At 41.7% G+C, this 21,752-nt stretch overlaps 1 protein-coding gene across 2 annotated transcripts in view; it reads right to left on the bottom strand.

The window, feature by feature from the left end:
• Positions 1-13,311: 13,311 nt before the first annotated feature.
• The window catches only part of LOC118812121 (zinc fingers and homeoboxes protein 2), a 39,814-nt gene continuing 31,373 nt past the window's right edge, over positions 13,312-21,752 (bottom strand). For both annotated transcript variants that reach the window (XM_036576862.1, XM_036576861.1), the window contains 2 exons: positions 15,095-18,169; positions 13,312-14,004 (listed from right to left, as the gene is read on the bottom strand). In XM_036576862.1, the coding sequence (XP_036432755.1) occupies positions 15,127-17,934 (2,808 nt within the window). In that variant the 5' untranslated portion in view covers positions 17,935-18,169 and the 3' untranslated portion in view covers positions 13,312-14,004; positions 15,095-15,126. The remainder of the gene's footprint in view (positions 14,005-15,094; positions 18,170-21,752) is intronic.

Below are 21,752 nucleotides of genomic sequence, written 5' to 3'. Positions count from 1 at the left end.
CAAAGTACAATGTTTTGCATAGTCTGTACTGATAACACTAACAAAAATAAAAAAGTTGGATGTCTAGCTGAAAATGGTTGATTTTGCCACTTGGCTAGCTGACTGTTTTCCCTGCTAATAAAGGCCAATACAATTCCCCATAAATGGGTAATGGAATTAGAAACCACCAGTTTACTGTAGGACACCTTTAGATCCCGTTAGGAAACTGTCAGATGCATGTGGAATCAGAGCACCTGTTAAGCCATTAGAGTTCTTTACACTGTGGTATCAACCCAACAGGAAAACACAGAATACCATTAGTGACTATTGGACGCCACCAGGAACCAACAGATGGTTAATAGCTCCTTTGATTTTTTTCAGCAGGGTTAGTATTTGTTTAAGGCTTACAGGCTTAATCCTCAGGCATTTGGACTAATATCCTTTCAACAAAATGCTCCACTTTACTTAGCAATAAAGTGAAATAGGACTAAATATTATTTTCATACCTTCATAATTCTGTCAATCAATCCTCATCAGTGGAAGGCAAGCCTTTTAGCTAGTTAAGGCTGGAGGCACCTAGAATGTTCTAGGCTTGTGTTGGTGGGGACTGTTAAACAGGATCTCAGTCATTTTGACAATCTTTACCATTTTGAACCAGTTATAGAAACTAGCCTTTTATCTCAAGTAAAAACATGGAAAAACAGACATTTGTAGATTTATAGACTGTCTTGTACTCATGTTTAAATGGGCTGAGGCAACAAATTATGCACCACATAAATCTGTCTGTATTTGCAATATTTTATAAGAACTACTTCAATGCAGTTTATACTTAATATTTTTTAAAGCATTTGAGATTCCATATGAGAAATAGTGTAAGAAATGCTTATAAATCAACTCTCAAAACTCACTCAGCTTGACTGGGACTCACGACTGTAACTCCACTGGGGCCCAAATCTGTACCTTAACTGTGGGTCCCATAACATTAACCCTACTGAGACCCACAAATGTAACCTGACTGTGGCCCATGACTGGAGCCCACTGCTATAACCCAGTTGAGAGCCACACAGAGCCCATCAAAAAGCTCACTACAAACCTAAACCCAGGTAAAACCCATATGGGGCCCACATGGACATATTAGCTAGAGGTTAGAATTAGAACCAGTGATTTTGGGTTGAGGTTAAGGTTGGGTTTAGAATGAGTGTTAGATTTAGGATTCAGTTTAGTTGAGATTAAGGTTAGCATTAGAGTGAGTTTTAAGTTTAGATTTTGGGTTGACTTTAGGTTTAGGTTTTGGGTTGAGGTTAGATTTAGGTTTTGGGTTGAGGTTAGGTTAGCATTAGAGTGAGTATTCGGTTTAGGTTTTGGGATGAGGTTAGGTTTAGGATTCAGGTTGAGGTTAGGTTAGCATTAGAGTGAGTGTTAGGTTTAGGTTTTGGGTTGATTTTACCAGTGATCTCCAATACATCTTTAAAACGGTAATCTTAAAACATTTTTTAAAGTTTAAAACTTTCAGTTTTGAGTTTTTGGTCTTTCCCTCTTCAAAGATTTTTGTTGGAAGAGTTGGCTGGAAATATTTGCCTGTTGACATTGCCAAGACGGCTGCCAAGTGAACAGACTTTCCTATAAGGACTTTGGCTGAGGTTAGGTTAGTGTTAGAGTAAATGTTAGAGCTAGGGTTAGATTTAGTTCTTGGGTTAAGATTAAGCTTAGTGTTGGTTGGAGCATTATGTTCAGTTCTTAAGTTTTGGTGACAGTTGTGGTTAGAGTTTGTTAGATCTAGGTTTAGGTTTAGTTTTTGGGTTGAGGCTAAGGTTAGCATTACAGTGAGTGTTAGGTTTAGGCTTTAGGTTGAGTGGGTACATAAACCTTCACAAAAGTAATAAGGGGACACCGGAGAAAGAATGCAGGAAAAAGTGAGATATGGGCCTTTTGAGGTGACATTAATAGATTAATGTAAGTTAGATTGTGTTCTCATAAAAAGTTACCAAACTTTTCCTGTGGAAACTCACTGTTACTCTCTCTGCATAACTCTGCGTGGACACTAAGTGTCCCCTGGTGCCCCGCGTTCTCTTGCCCCTCTCAGGAGCTATCGCAGCATGGTAATCAGAGTGGCATTTCTATTGTGTCAGCGACGTACCTTGCCAACTGCATGCTCTCTTCCACTCGCTCTCTCTCTCTCTCTCTCACACACACGATGAGGTTTATCTAGGTCACAGCTGACATGAAAGTGTGCGGAGTGTACAGACATTTTAATCAGGCGGCTCTAACCTCTCTCTACTGCTTCACTTTTAATAACCCACAGCATGAGCACACATACACACACTGATTCTGTGCTTTCCTTTCTTCTGGGCTTTGTATTTAATGTTGATATAGCCGCCCCCCTCCCCAGTCACACTAGACTGCAGCTCCATTGTGTGTCTCTGTCTGTCCTCAAACAACCTGCCGTGTCCTTAAAGAACCTCAGCCGAGCATTGCCCCGCTCCGCTCTACAGCCTGCAGGGAAACACCTTTATCTCAGCTCAGAGTTTCACACACTGCCCTACAGCCTTTAGCACTGTTACTGCTCTGCCACACTTTTCAGACTTTAGCACTGTTACCATCTACCACACTTTACAGACTTCAGCACTGTTACCATCTACCACACTTTACAGACTTCAGCACTGTTACCATCTACCACACTTTACAGACTTTAGCACTGGTACCATCTACCACACTTTACAGACTTGAGCACTGTTACCATCTACCACACTTTACAGACTTCAGCACTGTTACCATCTACCACACTTTACAGACTTCAGCACTGTTACAGTCTATCACACTTTACAGACTTTAGCACTGTAACAGTTCAAGACATTTTACAGACTTTAGCACTTTTACAGCCTACCACACTTTACAGACCTTGGCACTGTTACAGTTTACCATACTTTACAGACTTTAGCACTGTTACAGTCTATCACATTTTACAGACTTTAGCACTGTTACAGTCTATCACATTTTACAGACTTTAGCACTGTTACTGTTTACCACATTTTACAGACTTTAGCACTTTTACAGTCTATCACATTTTACAGACTTTAGCACTGTTACTGTTTACCACATTTTTTACAGACTTTAGCACTGTTACAGACTACCACACTTTACAGACCTTGGCACTGTTACAGTTTACCATACTTTACAGACTTTAGCACTGTTACAGTCTATCACATTTTACAGACTTTAGCACTGTTACAGTCTATCACATTTTACAGACTTTAGCACTGTTACTGTTTACCACATTTTACAGACTTTAGCACTTTTACAGTCTATCACATTTTACAGACTTTAGCACTGTTACTGTTTACCACATTTTTTACAGACTTTAGCACTGTTACAGACTACCACACTTTACAGACCTTGGCACTGTTACAGTTTACCATACTTTACAGACTTTAGCACTGTTACAGTCTGTCACACCTTACAGAATTTAGCACTGTTATAGTCTATCACACATTACAGACTTTATTAGTTACCGTCTATCACACTTTAGCGGACTTTAGCATGTTACAGTCTATCACACTGTAACATGATTAACATGTTACAGTCTACAGTCTATTACACTTTATAGAATTTAGCACTATTACAGTCTATCACACTTAACAGACTTTAGCACTATACTTGGTCTCATTTGATCACAGTTTGCTAATTTCCCTGAACAAACCCTGTTTAAACCTCTACCCTATAGTGCTGTCAGCCTGTGTTACTACACACTGCCTTGAGGCCATTTCACACCAGGCACGGTAACCGCAGTGCATGAGGCGGGGCCAGGCGCAGTACTCTCCTATATTAATCAATGTAGCCTTTCACACCAGCTGCATCACAGGGTGCCATGGCAGCACGAATGCCAACACACTAGACAACGCAAGGATGGAGCAGTAGATGCACAAGCATACAGATCTTGTACGTCCAGAAGTTGTGTACATGGCTGGAACAGGGTGGAGTTTGAACAGTTGGACCAGAAACATTTGCCAGAAGCTGATAAAGCAGTACATAAAGACACACTATTCTGGCAGTCTGGCTTCATGACAAAGAAAGAGTACACCACACTGATAAGCCTCTCCGTCGTCTTGGATTTTCATTCGTCCTCTGCTTGTGCCTGCCTATCTACGATTCTACTGGTCGACGTGCCTCCATGTCAGAATCTGTTGCAGCAAAAGCTGAAATGGTTTGAGCTTTTTTTCTGCATACAGGCACATTTCTGGTCTGACAGAGCTAACGCAGTGTCCTAACTTAAATACATTGGGGGACTGCATTTCTCAGTGTCTAGCGTGTAAACACTAATGCGTGTGTCAAGCACAAATATGCTTGGAGGTGTGCTGCATGTTCCTAGGCAGAAACAGTAAAGAAATGCAGTGTTTATTCAATCAGGCTAAATACTAAATCAACAAATATAGTTTTAACTCTTTTACAAGGTGATAGAAATCCCTTCTGTAGGTTCATGTTGCAAACCAACATGCATCTCCCGCTCTTGATGTAGCATCACATGGTGATGTGATCAGCAGCAGTCATGGCAGCGAGTCAGAATTCTATTGTTTCTTTCTTTATATATGAGTAATAAATGGACAATAAAGACATTTGTATTATGTCAAAAAATGCAAACCAATTTGTGGATTGGTTTTGGCTTACCACACACACTGCGTCACATCTAGTGTAAAACCCTGCATGTTCTATAAATGGGCCTTCTCTACAACTCTACCTACCATACTGTACCCTAGCCTACATGCTAAAAGGTCCATCCGTCCTTAGCCTACAGCTTTGTCCATGGGTTATTTTTATATTATCTACTGTTTCCTTGTTAAATTTTGTTCTATTCCTGATATTTAGTTTATAATCTTTGGTAACACTTTATGTGGATAGTCCACATAAAGTGTTACATTCAACTAAATATTGACTAAATTGACCATCATTTTCTTTAACTCTAAACCTGGCTCTAATCCTAACCCTAACCTCAACTCAAAACCTAAACCTAACCCTCACCCTGGTCCAAATCCTAACCCTAACCCCACAACTGTTTAGAATCAATTGAGTTTGAATAGATAGTTTGTTAACAATTTGAATATCTGTAGATAATCTATAGAGGACTACAGTGGACTATCCAAGTAAAGTGAGACCTAATCTTTTTTTAACAGTTGAATCTATTTTAGTTTGGTGGGCAGGTTTAATTTTAGTAACCAGAGCAGCAGTGTAACCAGCAATACATCAGACACAGCTACTGTCTTTTTATAAGATGGCCCTTCTCTTCTTTTCTTTTCTCCTCACAGCTGGAAAATACCATCATTTTTAGGCCAACTTAACATGAAAACTGACAATATTGTTATGCTATTTCACCTGATTATCTTCTGCTTTTCCTCAGCAGTTTTAGTTTACTATAATAGGCCTGTATATATTAGGTTTCCCTGAGGACAGGATTTGAGAGTTGTTGGGGAGATTAACAGAACAAAACCGTGGAATGGCTGGGGGTCCTGTGTTTTACTCCGCTGTGCTGTATCCTGTCATTCTCCCATTTGACACTTTTACTATACTCTAATTGGCCATGCTCTTGCTGGCAGAGAAGAACAGCAGGGTCCCGTTTTTCTCTCTCTAATCACTATGTGACACCACTTAAGCATCTGAATGGTTGTGCAGCAGAGTCAGACGCTTCTCCTCTGAGGGCATCAAGCTGCTTGACGATGCTGCATGGCTGGAGGTCAGAAAGGTGACCAGGCAGGCTTCATATACACTGACGAGGCCTGCTGTCTCGCACATCTGCTATCACCTGCGGTGATTTTCTTCTAGCAGATCAAACAACCTCAGTGATGCCAAGAGGTAAGATTTACTACGTCTAGTCAAGTGGCATTTTCCAGTATTTACAGAACAGGAACTCACAGTAGAACTTTGCAGGTTCCACCAGATAGTAATGTACATTAATTGGATTTATTTGTCTTGTTTAACAATATTTCTTTCTTACTGCTTGGAGTGCCTTCAAGCATATCATAGCCATCATGAGAAAACCTCCTGATCTTTATAGAAAAGCATTTTAAACTTTCATACAAGGTAATACAATTGGTTTAACTTCATTCAATGTCATTTTAAACCATTTCTATTGGTTCACTCATTTATTTTGAAATGTTCACACCATGTAAAAGGCAGCTGTCATTTTCGGGTGGTGTAAAAAAGAGAGTTTTCCTAACACAGTGACAATATGCCACTTGTTTTTACAGTTAAAGCCTGCTTGGTGTGAGATTTCTGCATTGATTGCTTTGCACCATGTCCAAACATACTTGTTGTGGCAGGTGTTAAAACCAGTCCTACATCAAAATAGCACTGAAATGCAGATATCTTAAATTCGTAAACATAAAGAGAAAGCTAAACAGGCAGGAAAAAAAAAATCCCTAAAACTTTTTTTTAGGTCATTTATGATTGAAGCTGCAAGCCGTGTGAAGTTAGAATCAAAGAGTTGGAGCGCGTCCAGAGGAAATGCTTTGGTTTTTAGCGGTGTGGGCCACCGCTGACCCTCAAGCTTTCTCTTCCATCTTGTTCCCACAATACACGCAGCATTAGGACAGAGGAACCCTTATTAGGCATTTTTATGTAAATGGCTCATAAAAAATGGGTTGACTTGCTTTAGGACTCAGTATAGTCAAAATACATACAGTCAGGTCCAGAAATATTTAGACACTGACAAAGTTATAATTGTAGCTGTGCTGACTTTCAGCTTTAATTTGAGGTTACTTACTTCAAAATTGTGAGAATAACATAAGAATTATAGTCATTTCCCTACAAGGTGGATGACAGATGAATTCTTATTGGTCAAGAAAAATCCTTTCCAAACAAATGACCAGATCAAGAGCAGCCTCCAGGAGGTAGTTGTATCTGTATTAGCATCATAATCAAGAGACTTAACCAGAGTAAATACACAGGGCTTAGCAGAAGATATAAGCTATTGGTAAGCCTCAAAAACACCATATTAGAGTTTGCCAAAAATCATCTTGTTCTGGAACATCTTATGGAAAAATAAGACAAAAGATCAACTTGTACCAGAACGGTGGGAAGAGACGGGTATGGGAGAAGGGAAGGAACTACTCATGAAACACATCACCACCTCTTCCAAACATGGTGGAGGTAGTATTACGGCATGGGCATGTATGGTTGCCAATGGAACTGGTTCCCTTGTATTTATTGATGCTGTGACTGCTAACAAAAGCAACAGGGTGAATTCGTAAGTGAATGGGGCGGCCAAGTTCTTCAAAATGAATTGGACAGTGCTTCACAGTGCAGATGAACAATGACACAGAGCATACCATGAAAGCAACTCAAGACTTTCTTTAAGGCAAAGAAGTGGAATGTTCTGCAATGGCCATGTCAGTCTTCTGGTCTCAATCCAATCAAGCATGCATTTCACATGCTGAAGGCAAAACTGAAGGTCAAACACCTCAAGAAAAAGCAAGAACTGAAGATAGCCGCATTAAAGAAGAATCCCAGTGTCTGCTGATGTCGATGGGTTCCATACTGTAGACAGTCAATTGCAAAAGATTTGCGACCAAGTATTAAAAATCACAATTTATGATCGTTAATTTGTCTAATTACCCTTGAGCTCCTAATAATGGATGGCTATGTATGAAAATAATTGTAATTCATACACCACCACCCGATTTGGTTGTAAATACCCTCAAATTAAAGCTGAAAGTCTGCACTTTGAGCTGGTCATCATTAATTCTATCTCCAATATGCTGTGGTAAACAGCTAAAATTACATTAACATTTGTTGACGTCCAAATATTTGAAAGCTGACTCTATCTGAGTCACTTCAGGAAATGAAACCATTCACTTACCTCAACTTACCAGGCTGATACAGTCTCCTCTTTGATTATCCCATCTGCTGGCTCCAGTAGCTCTTTTGCTGCTGGCTCATCAAAATGTCAAACACTGGTACGCCAACACTTCACTGAAACCTCCACCCACTTGTTGGAAATCCAATCATACACTGTTTCCTTGGGAAGCAGATAAGAGGAACTCATTTGATTGGATTGCCTGTCTATATGCAGTCTGTAAAGGCCAGTCTACAGTGACACAATATCTTACAAATGGCTATAATCCCATTTATGTTACATTCAGTTGCTTTATTTGACCTGTGGCCTCTATTTTATGATTAAACTCACACCAAATTCCATTTCATTTTCTCACTGACTTCCCCTTCACTCTTCCGAATGCTGTATATGTCATACGAGAAGGGAGTGGCTAATTGATTTAGGCATGGCCGTCACACCACAAAAAAAGTTATACATGCAATAAGTTTGTCGGCACATGCAGAAAAGTAACAATGACAATTTTGTTCACCTAATTCTGTCTTAAGCAAAAGCAATGTGTCAGTAGCCGACAGTCAGTGCCGGCTTTTGAAATGTGTGCTGTTAACAAGCAGGATGGTCTTTAGCTTGGAAAATGTGTCCTTGATTTCGAAACAGAAATTTCAATTTTGATTCATCGGAATTGTTGCACTATTTGACTGCACAGTCTTTTACAAAGTGGTGAAACCCCGCATCATCTTTACTTCTGAAAGACCCTCTCTGGGATGCTCCTTTTTCCCCCATGTTACTGACCTGTTGTCAATTAACCACCAGTTTTTTTGTTTTTTTTTTTAGCATTACACAACTTTCCCAGTCTTTTGTTGCCCCATGCCAACCTTTTTGAAATGTTTCACTGGCATCAAATTCAAAATGGGCAAATATTTTTGTAAAAACAATAAAATTTCTCAGTTTCAACGTTTGATATGTTGTCTTTGTACTGTTTAAAAGATTTGCACATCATTGCATTCTGTTTTTATTTACATTCTGCACAGTGTCCCAACCTTTTTGGAAACTTGGGTTGTACTTTGAAAAGGAGAATGTTGCCAAAATACATCAACCACTGATTGGGCACTGGAAAGTTACTCACAGGACATACTTGGTATATGTATACTGTGCGCCCACAAGATCAAGATTAACCTACTTAGAAAGAAAACACAGATTTAGATTCCCTGAGGCTTTAAGAAAACCCACATTATTTTCCACAGGATATGATGGAAGATTTACAGACAGGGCAATTCATATGGGATTAATATAACCTGGGGCTATTCCTATAGTTTGTTTACAGTATGTAAGAGCCACCAGAACCTGTATTGATGCAGGGGCTCACAGGCTGCAAAAATTATAGATATGGTAGATTCAGACAAGACAAAAATCACCAAGAAACACTGCTAGTAATTACTTTACCCCACCTCACCATGGAAAACGAATCCCATACGAATAGTACTCAAGTCTAGGAGCGCTCTTCTGTTCCAGACCAGAACGCAAGGCAACCACAGGCCATTTTTCAGAGCTCAGACATGGACAAAACTGGCAAATCCTTGTGATTTCAGAGCTAGATCTCTGTACAGAATCAACCCTTCAGCAAAGAGGGGAAACAGATTTGTCTCAGTTGAGCCAAGAGTACCTTCCAATGCGATGGCCCAGACTGATACAGCTCACAAATCATTCACACTTGAAGAACCGATGAAGACCTAATGACGTCATAAATATCACCTGTATGTAGACGAGATAGAGGCCTATCTGTTTGTGGTGTACTGAATGAAGTCATCAGCAGATTCATCTGACAGGTTTGTGAGGAGGCAGGAATCAAGTACACTCGTTCTTTCTTTCCTTCTTTCTCTCATACCGTCATCATGCAGCCCAGAGCAGATGGAGGACACTAAGCTATTGTTTCATTGAGTTCTCTGATCATTCTACTAAAGAAGACTGTGTGGGGTGCTTACCAAAAAGCCCTCCCCTGCATAGCGAGAGTAAAATCCTTTGGAAACAGGGACTGGCTATTCCATAAAACATTATGTAATGGACATTGCATAAGATGTAACTCCGGCACCAGCTGCACTGTAACTCTCTGTACCACACTGTAAATCCCCTCTCAGCGTTCCACCCATCACTGTTTGCTTTCTGTATTTTACATCGCTTTGCCCTAATCACCTCTCCATAACTCTTAAGTATTCCAGACACAGATTAAGCCCGGCCGGGCACTGAAGTCGCCATTCATAAGAATTCCCCCCCATTCAAAATCAATTTTAGTTCTGAGCCAGGCTTAATGTGTGTCAGGCATCCAAGCCTTTGCAAGTTTTATTTCTTTTTAATTTTTCTTTTTTTTGATAGCTGCTGGAACCGCGAAACACCCAGCAGGCATGAAGGGGGAAAAAAACCTGTCAAAATCACAACTGTAATAAGTTTTTTCATGACTCCAACATCTGCTCTCTCACTGACGAAAGCACAGAATGGTTCTGGGCCCGAAAACATTCATGTAGAAGATTCAGGGCTACTAAAGCAAGCATAACTACACGTTAACAGGTTTTTCCCCAGAGCTGTGGCCCTCATTAACTTTAGTGGACACCCTGCACTTTAGATTATACATTCCAGCCCCCCTTAATGTGACCCACTTTGTAATATAGTACATGACTGCACTAATGATCAGACCACACTGTAATAAATTGTGGATAATGCTGGATTAAAAGTATCCACAGACCCTGTGCCTATGTACATTATTTACATTTTTATCAATTTAGGCTCTTTTTTATTTCTATTTCATTTCATTTTTCCCATGGTTTGATGTGAAATGCTGAGAAAAACTTAAGTCAGATCAGGAATCAGATGTCTGAAGAGTTTAAAGGCTGTAAAAGCTCTCTCACAGAAAGTTATTACATGAAATGTAATAATGAATATGCTGCATGATGCTGGAAACATTATTTCACAATAGTTCTAAGGTTTTGGCCCGAAACAGAGGTTAAGGCAGGGTGTTGTGAGGCAAAATAGTCCCCAAAGAAAACAATTTTTTTAAGGTTTACCACTATTTTACCATCAACTTTACATATAAAACTCAGAGGGTTCACTGGTGTTTCTGTATAGTAAATAAAATGGCTATATTTGTATAGACATTGTGACCCCTAGTTCCTATCGGCACCACTGTATAAAAATCAGAGTCAGCAAGTTTCTCTAGAATTTACTATTTCACATCTACTGACTCTCAACAATTGAATAATGAAGAACTTCTGAATATTGACGCAATTCCCCTTTAATGTCTACTTTTCTCTTTAATACTTATTAATAATCTTACATATTTGCCTGCTTTGTTACATCATACATGTGTGCACTCACCGAGACAAACTCCTGAATGAACCTGACACACGAATATATCAACACTGGTTAAAACTGCTACACTGCAGCGCATACAGAATGCTATGCTAATGAAAAGGGAAGGCTCTGACGGGTCCATGACCCAGGAAAATCCCTTTCTTATCCACTGCCACAGGCAACACTGCAAGTTGTGTCCTAGTGCTCGTTTGTAACAATCCACACAGCCATCCATGTGACTAGCAGCAAGCCAGAGCAAGGAAACTATTACTTAGAATACAATAAATGTAGAGCATTCTGTGTGCTAGCTTCATTTTAAATTGCCCTCCGTCCAACATTTCAAGGAAACCCAGAGTCTGGAGGACGCAAAACAGAACGCTGAACAAAGTGAAACAGCAGTATTATAGCATGTAGTCAATGTAAGCAGCAGAGCCTGACTGATATGAAAAATTACACCGCCAACTGTGAAGGGTGCATTGTCAAATCTGGTTGTCATATGTCAACTGTCACATTTCTCAAACTCAAATAAACAGCAGAAGGTGGTGTTTTGTGTACCAGTTCAGCCAGTATTGCTGCTATGAAATTAAGCAACTGACTGATAGCTTTGCAGTCTCTGGCTAGCAGAAAGCAGGCTGGCTCAGAAATCAGTGATTCTGCTTATATTGAAAGGTATTAGTGGGATTTTCACTTACATTGGTTAATCAATTTACTACCCCAAACCACCAGTGAACCTTAATGTGTCTTCTGAATTTTTTGTATATGATGATGATGGTTTTTTATATATATATATATATATATATATATATATATATATATATATATATATATATATATATACATACACAGACCGATCAGGCATAACCCTGTTTCTACACTCGTTGTCCATTTTATCAGCTCCACTTACTATACAGGTGCACTTTGTAGTTCTACAATTACAGACTGTAGTTCATCTGTTTCTCTGCATACTTTGTTAGCCCCCTTTTACCCTGTTCTTCAGTGGTCAGGACCCCCATGGACCCCCACAGAGCAGGTACTATTTGGGTGGTGGATCATTCTCAGCACTGCAGTAACACTGACATGGTGGTGGTGTGTTAGTGTGTGTTGCGCTGGTCTGAGTGGATCAGACACAGCAGTGCTGCTGGAGTTTCCAACATTGTCTCCACTCACTGTCCACTCTATTAGACACTCCTACCTTGTTGATCCACCTTGTAGATGTAAAGTCAGAGACGATAGCTCATCTGCTGCTGCACAGTTTGTGTTGGTCATCCTCTAGTCCTTCATCACTGGTGACAGGACGCTGCCCACAGGACACTCTTGGCTGAATATTTTTGGTTGGTGGACTTTTCTCAGTCCAGCAGTGACACTGAGGTGTTTAAAACCTCCAGCAGCACTGCTGTGATCCGCCACCCAAATAGTACCTCCTCTGTGAGGGTCCATGGGGGTCCTGACCACTGAAGAACAGGGTAAAAGGTATATATATAGTATATATATACTAAGGATTATTTGGGGACTATTTATCCTTGCAGCGCTCTACATGTACCTCTCCACCTTGACTGGATGTTAAATGGCTCTGTGTTGTACCACCACCACTGTGAAATCTGAGCCATTAAGTCTACACTGAACCATTTCACATGAAACCACTCTGAATGCCTTTGCTTACATCAGAAAATTTGAAATATTGATGGAATTCCCTTTTATCATCAGCCGTTTTCATCGGCCAGCCAATATGTATGTTGGTAAGCAGTATTATTTCATAATTTTAAGAAGTAAAACTTTCCACAAATCTGCATCATTGAGTAGGCTGTGTTTTATTTGATTACAGCAGACAACATCTGTCTTTTGGAGAGTAGTAAGCAGGACCTTGGCATAAGTACAGTATTTCTAATATATGTGACGCTGACACTACAGAAGCAGTACATACGGAGCGTGTATCTGGTAACAGGTTAATTTTTCTCTACGGTCGGAGTTGAACTAGCACTACGTTTACAAAGCCAACACATATCAAGGCTGGCAACTGCTGTGTGTTTTCCTAAGCAGGACAGAACAGATTTGCAACAGAAGAGTTATAGGTTAAACTGTCGTGTGTGTAGACATATCGGATAGGATTGAGAGAGTGTGATTTGTTTTTGTCCATCAGTGAGTTTAACAGCAAAGTGATTTTCCTTTTTTTCTGAAACTTCTGTTTTGTTTTCAAAATGTCACGCTGTAAGAACTGTAATTATAGCAAAAGCAACGGCGAGTAATATCCAGAAAGTATAACAGCACCTTAAACCAGTCAACAAATACACTGATTTAAAGAAGTCCCTCCAAAGACAACTGTATTGAAAGTCCGGCTCTGTAAAACTGTCTGATGTATTGCCAACGCCTGTAGTGGTGCATGGTGTTGTTACAAAATGTACGATGTGTCCACTGAAAAGACCAGCCAGAGCAAAAACTGGGGGCCACTTGCTCCCATTACAAAATGTAACAAAAGTTCCCCCAAAATTGTACAAATCTGTAGCAGTACAGAAAAAAATATTTACAAGAACCCTTGTAGTTATGCAGCAAATCCAGCTTTGGCACTCAACGGTCTCCGTCTCCTCAGTGCATTCACTCTGTCCCTCCCTGATGCCGAACCGTCGCACAATGCGCCACAAACGCTCCCACAACATTTCAGCAACGTTTCAACGGCGCTCCTGCCACCCGGTGCTCCGTGCAGCGATGAGGCCCCTTCCGCTTCTGACTGGCGGCGTGTGCTGGCTGGCACAATAGAAGAGGGCAAGAGTGAAATCATTGGTTCCAAAAATACAACATTTCAAAGTAAGCCTCTGTTCCTTTTCTTTTCTTCCACTTCTGTGCAAAATGACAGCGGCAGCAGCTCCTACCTGTCGGGAACGGGAACAAAGCCATCATTACCACTCTGACAGCCTGAGTCACTCACTACCCCAGCCCACTGATGAACCCCAAAGGGAACCTCACGCTTGCTTCAATATTCCCTGCACCGGTACGACTGAACTCAAGCTGCTTTGTGGACTTTAGTTACTCTGCCACATTAACAAATAATTGGATCATCAAAAGGATGTGAAATTACACTGCCAAAACAATCCCGCTGAGTTTGACATCTTAGCTCTACTCCTTTGTCTATATTTATCTACTTAATTAGCTAAAAATGAGCCATTGGGCTGAAACTACAATAACAATAATACAACTATTTTTGACACCTAACTAAACCTTCTCTGCTGTATTTTAAAAGGCACCTGTGGTGCGTTTCTAACTTTTAATTACTTTAAGATATTTAATTAGTATCCAAATAAGCTATTTTGCATTATTAAGATGAAATAAAATGTAGTTTACAATAAAATCATCTAGAGAATGAGCATCTAAAGATGGTAAAAATTTTGTTAAAAATCTACAAACAAAATGATGACATAATGGTGGAAGGTATGGTATACAAAGTGTGGGCTCATAGCTTTTCTATTTTAATTCAGTGAGGCAACATTGGGACATGCCAGTCTGCCAGCAGAGAGACATCAATATGCAACCTACAAGCCAAATGCAAAATTATTAATTAGTCTACCTATGAGATAAGTGTACGTTTAAAGACTATTTGCTAATGCATGCTCAACTGCTACATTCCCTCCTCTATTATCAAAGTTTTCAAGAAATGAACCAATATTTCTCTACTTTGATAGCTCTCCTGTCTTCTAGAATGAACTACGTTGTTAGCCATCAAGTCTGTATTATTTGCATGGCAACATCCCAGTATGTCTCAACTCCCTGCTGCACAGCTTTGTTTTTCTTAACGGAACAACATCAAAAGAGTCCAACCTGGGTTCCAGTCCTCTATTCCAAATTTCCATGGCAACAGCCAAATATGTCCTTTGATGAGGAGTGGTCTATTGTGTCCCCTCAGTCTATAATCACCAGACTGGAAAGGCATACAATTATGTATATACACTTTGTGATCAAACTTACCCTCTTTTCCTGCCTCTTCTCCCTCCTCTCGCCTAATCTGTGTCTGAGACCAGCTCTCGTGACGCCATCCTAGCTTTCACCCCTACTGCTTCCTCCATCCAGCCCCCGCACTCCTCTCCGCCACCCCCATTCTGACCTCCATTCCTCCCCATTTCAGGCCCACGCTGGCCCAGTGTGTTGCTGAACCAGTCTTTGATCTCTTGGCTGCTTAGTTTGGTGCACTCCGCTCTAGGCACCTTACGGTCCTGGCCTGGTTGAGTGACACTGCAGGGCTGCTCGGAGATCAGCCGGCCATTCAACTCGCTGCCGCTGAGCTTATGGAACAGCTCCTTCCACTCCACAGCACCACCGCGCAGGGCCAGCCGGCTGTCTTTGAACCATCGGACAATGTCTGTACGAGGCAAGCCTGTCTGTGCCTCCAGACGACTATATTCCTCAGGCGAAGGCCACCGTGTTTGGACAAAGACATCTTTGAGGAGGTTTAGGGACTTCCTATCCAGAGGTCCAGAGGATGGGGTGGGGGCAATGATGGGAGGGAGAGGGCTCATGGGTAGGCCACCTTGTTTGTGAACTCCGTTAAGCAAAGCATGTTGGTGGTGTGAACGCGACCTCCTCTCTGCGATGTCAGTTCTCTTGGAGCCCATTGAATTCAACAGGGCTTTTTCTAAGTTGTCTCGAAGTGCTCGTCGTTCCAAGAACCAGCTGTCAATCTCCTCTCTGGAGAGTCTGGTGGTGATTGCGATGTGATCAACCTCGTTGTATGATGGGAAACTATTTCTCTGAAAACTTTCCTCTAAAACCTTCAGCTGCTCAGCAGTTTTCCCCTTCACTCTTTCCAGGAGAGGGAACTGGGTTGGGACTGTTTTTGGACGCTCCTTTGGAGCAAAGTCACTATTTAAGTGCTGTGAACCATTGTGGGCCGGTGCACTCTGGTCAAGAAACCAATTCTTACCGTCCCCACAGGGGACTCCATTGCTGTTCTGACTCTCTGAGGGTCGACTCTCTGAGCCTATGAGCTTCTGCTCCGCTGTCGGCTCTAGTGGTTTACACTCCAGAGAGAAAGCAGGGACCAGGGGAGGGGCTACAGGTGGAGCCCGTGCAGTTTGAATGATTGTTGGTCTCTTCATTTGAGAAGTCACCAGGGGGGGCACCATGGGTAAGTTTACATCAGTAGGTAAAGGTGATAGTTTGTCTTTAGAAATCACTGAAGAGGCAGGCGCTTGATTCCTTAATTGTTGGGGAACCATAGACCTCTTTAGATCTGTGGACAGTAGGGACACCATAGATAATCTGTCTCTGGGTAACAGGGGAGGGGGCGCCATAGGTACCTTGTCTTTGGGAGGTATAAGTGGAAATACCACTGGCAATTTCCCCTTAGGCATAGCGTAAGGGGCGATAATGGATCTCTTCAGGTCTGGGGCAATCAAAGGTGGGGGCATGGATCTCTTACTATCTGGGGGTACAGGAGGAGGAGCCATGGGTAGTCTTTCTAGGGGAGGGACAGGAGGGGGTGCCATGCGTAGCTTATCTTTGGGTTCCTCTGTAGGAATCATGGGACGCTTTACCTCCTGGGCCACTGTTGGATTTCCCAAAGAGCGCTTGAGATTCTGCATACTATTAACGGTTGTCACAGTGACAGTTGCACACGTAGCAGGTGACCCAATTGCAGTGGTCACCGTGGACAAGGTGGACTGTCCAATAACGTGGCAGGAGACTGCTGGTGCAACAGACTGACTGGTGGCGATTGGCTCGCTCACAGGCGTAGGCAAAATGGTGAACGTCTGGTCAGCAGGTGGCATACAGCCATTGAACATTTTCTTTCGAGCTTCCTCCACCTCTTCTGGTGACCAGGTGATTCCCTGCTTCAGTCGCTGGGTAGTGAACCATACCTTGATTTGCTCTTCCGGGTGCTTGGATGCAGCAGTGAGCCATGAGAGCTCAGCATGAGTTGGGTAGGGGAATTTGTTGAAGGAAGTGATGAGTGTAGTGTTGCTGTCCAACAAAGGATTGTACTTGCTTGTGTTCAGAGGAACGGCGATTGTTGGAATGGAGTTAAGGTTGGGTGGGCGCTGCAGCAGAGGCATGACGTGAGAGAGGCCCTGAAGGATCATGGGCTCAGGGATGATGATTGTGCCATTCACATTGACCGCAGTGATCTGATCCTTCAACATCAGATTATCTAAATTACTTTCTACTTCATTACCATTGTTGTAGATTTCTGTATTGTCCACCACTGGCTTTCCAACATTTTGTACACTTGAAGGGTATGTGGGGAAAAAGTCAAAGCCGTCATCATCATGCATGTGCTTGGTTTCTAGAGCGTTTGAATCATCCTCATTCTCAATGGTCTGCTCTAGGATAGTCTGGTTGTCAAGTTTAATTCGCTTGAACTTGAAATTGCTCTCTCTTGGATGAAGTGTTCCATTGTGTTCTGTTAGGGAGTCAAACTTCTTGGTGCTGAAGTTGCAGACGGCACACAGATACAGAGGGTTCAGAATGACGTTAGGGTGTGTAGAGTACACATGCTCTTTGAAGTCGTTGAGATTCTGAGTGGAGAAGGAGCAGTACTTACACTGGTAGTCCCTACCTTGCTGTTTCTGTGTGGCAAGGGATTTATCTTCCTCCACCTTCCCTTCCATCCCTTCCACATGACTCTCCTCCTTATGGTCAACCTCGCCCTCCTTTGCTGACACTTGATGCAGATCTAATGAAGGCTGCAGAGAGGAAGACCTGTCCTCTACTACTTCATCAGCCAAGATATCCATTTCAACAGGGCTGTCTGTTGGCACATCGCTGACACACACCATGCAGGGAGTGAAAGACTTCCTTCGGCTGGACATGGTAACCGTAGTGACAGGGTTCAGGGGTAGGCCTGACAAAGCGGTTGGGAGGTGTTGCGAAGTGAAGGAGGGAAAGAGGGATGGAAGTGGTCAGAGTGGATTCCCGGCACAGGAGCGGGACTCTGCAGTTCCTCAGTCCGCTCCGGAGTCTCCCAGCCTTGGCTCCGGAGTCTCCCGCTGACCGGGAACATCAGCTCCAGTGCAGGGCTTCATAGGACCTCATTACACAACCCACCTGTACACAAACAACAGGAGAACAGAAATAAGCTTAGAAAACTAACCAAGCATTAACAAGCAACCAAATACACAATTCAATTTTGCATCAAAATCTCTCACTACAGTTAATGAAACCAACCGGACTTCTTGTGAGCGAATGTGAGACTGCCCTTTCCTGTCAGACATTTCAAGACATTTTCATGATACGTGACATCTATCACAATATTTGTTTTTCTGAGATTTCATCGGTGGGAACAGACAAAAAAAAACAAAACAGTACTGCCACATTTAAAAATACCATCAAAAACTACATATAGTGTTTTTTTTGTTTTTTTTTAACATTTCTTACTCTGCACTGCAGTCCAATCCAGTTAAACAGGCCTAATTATTGTATTTCTAATGATTTCTAAAGCAGCTGTATTCTGTACTGATGATATCCACAATGGTTATAAAAGCATGTTGTGATGTAATAGGACATAATTTATCATTATGATAAATGTTGTCATATTGGCCGCCCTGCCTACCTACAAAAGACAACATCTGTCAGTGTAAACCCACATTCACTGTATTTTGACAAATTAAATGTGTTCACTAAAACATTTATAAACAGCACAATTAGCACCTATTCAACTATTAAGACATAAAACCTAACCATCTCCCCATTTCCATATTACAATATGTACAACCCTAGATGATTTCAGCTTGAGTCCCAGTTACAGTTTTGCCTCAGAGCTCTTCTCCCAAATTTATATGAGAAGGTATTCAAAACAGCAGAAAACTGGCCTGGCACAGGAAGACCCCCCTCCCTTCATTTCTCTGTCTCTAACAAAACCATCAAGGCTATCAAGGAGAGCCCATCTTTACAGCAAACCAGAACAGAAGAGAGGTCTATGAGTTTGCTGGAGAGGTCCACGAGTTCAGGCATTCCACAGAGCAAGCCAACACAACTCAGCACAGGATGCGAGATTTATCAACAGCCTCAGCTAGGGAGTGAGAGTGGGGACAAAGGAAGAAAGAAAAGAAGAAAGAAATAAAGAAAGAAACAAAGAAAAACATCTCAGCGTTGGACATATAAGCTCATACTATTTTCAATCCAAACTGATTTCGGAGCAAACAGACCAAGAAAACCCCTTTCTCTTTTTTCCATTACATCAGGTTCTATGAGGGTGATGAACACTGGGAATTTTTAGTCTTTAATGCCAGATCACAAATCAGTTCCTCTTCACAGTGACACAGCATTTTTGTGCAATTAGGCAAGTCTGATAAAGTTGAAGCCGATGAAACCTAACCGTTATAGAGTGAACTCGCACTGTTTCTACTTTATCTAAGCAAATTTAGCGTAGTATGAATGATTTTTTTCCCCCACAGACACTTAATTTCTGAGTAGTTACTGCACAGGTCAGCTAAAACAGGTAAGATCAAAAAAAGGCTGACAAACCTTCAGAATTTTCTGAATCATAAAATCTTTTCATAATATGACTTCACTGAGCATCATTCACTGCATAGTCGGGAAGATACAACAGAAATTCTGAATATACTTACTAAGGCAACTCAAAGTCGGCGAGAAGCAGCAACGTCATCTGTTCTACATGGTCATAATCCAAGGCTTTTTCATCAGGTAGCTCAGACGACAGGAAAAGGCTCATGTCCAAAGGCTGGAAGAGTCATATACTGTGATTTTTTTTTCCTTCAGCCTCACCTCACTGCACAAGTCACACCTTCAATCACGCCACCAGGACCATTTCAGATTCCCTCCCAGTGAGTGACTATTTTCTTCCAGTTTCATCCCTCAGGAAAGCACTTTAAGTCTTTCTTCTCAGAAACGGAAGATGAGAATAATAGCTGCGCAACCTTCTTTGAGCACTCCTCTGACAAATCTTTCATTTAAATGAATGTATGAATGAGGCACTGTTTATTGTTATAGCCATGTGTATAATGTACATGTACGCTGTAAAGCAAAAACACATTCCATCAGCCATTCTTGTGGGGGGGGGGTAGCAAACAACTGAATGATCGATCAGTCTACTTCTCCATCCATCTCATAATCAAACCCTGAACAGAAAAAATAAACAGCAAAGCTAATCAATATCTCAGGCTGATGGCTCTGTGCAATACTTTCATTACTGAAGGAGAAGGAAAGTGAGCCAACACTGAAATCCTCACTTCACAGAATAAGGAGGAATTTCACCATTCGTTATAATGGAGTAAGTACATGCGCATCCTCTTCTCTAAATGAAATAAACTGCTGCTGTCTTTCTGACTATTAAAAATGTTAAAATATGAAGCCTGGCTTCATATCCATGTAGTTGTTATGGCAACAGCAGAGCGGTGTGATGGTCCACTGTCACCTCTGCGCTGCATATTAATGACTCCGCCTCTCTCTCAGGTGCTAATTAGAAACACACTCACAGCCGCCCAGCGGAGCAGAGACGAGCCTGTACGCGTGAGAGAGAGAGAGAGAGAGAGAGAGAGAGAGAGAGAGAGAGAGAGAGAGAGAGAGAGAGTGAGTGTGTGTGTGTGTGTGTGCGCGCGCGAGTAATGATCCGTTCCGGTTGGTGAGTGACGCCGGCACGAGCTGGCATCACTGCGGTGACGGGGGCCGCCGTAATAAAACATGCATGAGTCGTCTTCTGTCCTCAACTCACACCGTGTCCTTCTTAAAGAACGGAACACACATATGCAAACACCCACACCCACACAAGGTCTCTTCATTAAAAAAAGGAAAAGAGAAAAGTTCCTCTCCTTCACACAAACAGCCTGAACGAGAGAATTTCGTTAACACATCCTCTGCACCCTGAATTTACTTTCTTAAATTAAACCCACTTACAAGACGACTCCACTAGGGATGTGCACGGGTTCTCCAGTACTCTTAACCGTTTGAGAAGCCCGTATTTAAAGATTGAAATCACAGTTTGGGTATGTGTTACGTTCCATCACTGGAAGACGGAGAAAATCTATATGCCAACAATTCAGTGAAGCGTGAATTTTAGGTTTTGACACGTATATAAAACGTGAACGTTTTGTATTTATGAGTTGCCACTCCAAAATGTGAGGGGATCACCCCTATGTTCCCAGGGCCCTTCATTTGCTCACTGAAACTGCGAAACAGCCCTATATTTCCAGGGCCCTGTGCTCCCCAGGCCCCCTGTTCCCTCTGTAATTCTGGAAGCAGCCCTATATTCCCAGGGCCCCGTGTTCTCTAATAGAAATTTTCATGGGGAAAAAGCTCTATGCCTCTATATTACCGCAATCGTATTTCCACAACATAAAAACAAGAGTCAAATCTATATTTCTGGTATAATTTTAAAACATATATGTTTAGTAAACAAAATCTGAAATTGCCTTTATGTACAAGCTGCTTCCCTTATTAAAATACACTCCGATCGAACAAAATTTCAAGGCATCATAATGTCATAAATTTTGTCATAATTTTACTTGAACACCGCAAAACACTACTGAAGGTGGCGTTCATGCTATCAATGGAATCTTTAAGCACATCCTCAACAACAACATCTACTTTACATTTTAACACTGTTTGTTACTTTATTCTGCTACCTTGCTGGTTAGCAAGCTAAGGGCTAGCAACAACAAAAACTTCTTAA

Source organism: Colossoma macropomum, unplaced genomic scaffold (genome assembly GCF_904425465.1).
Source record: "Colossoma macropomum unplaced genomic scaffold, Colossoma_macropomum, whole genome shotgun sequence".
NCBI classification, from domain to species: domain Eukaryota; kingdom Metazoa; phylum Chordata; class Actinopteri; order Characiformes; family Serrasalmidae; genus Colossoma; species Colossoma macropomum.
Note: the sequence above shows the minus strand (reverse complement) of the source record. Positions and strands in the feature narration are given on the sequence as shown.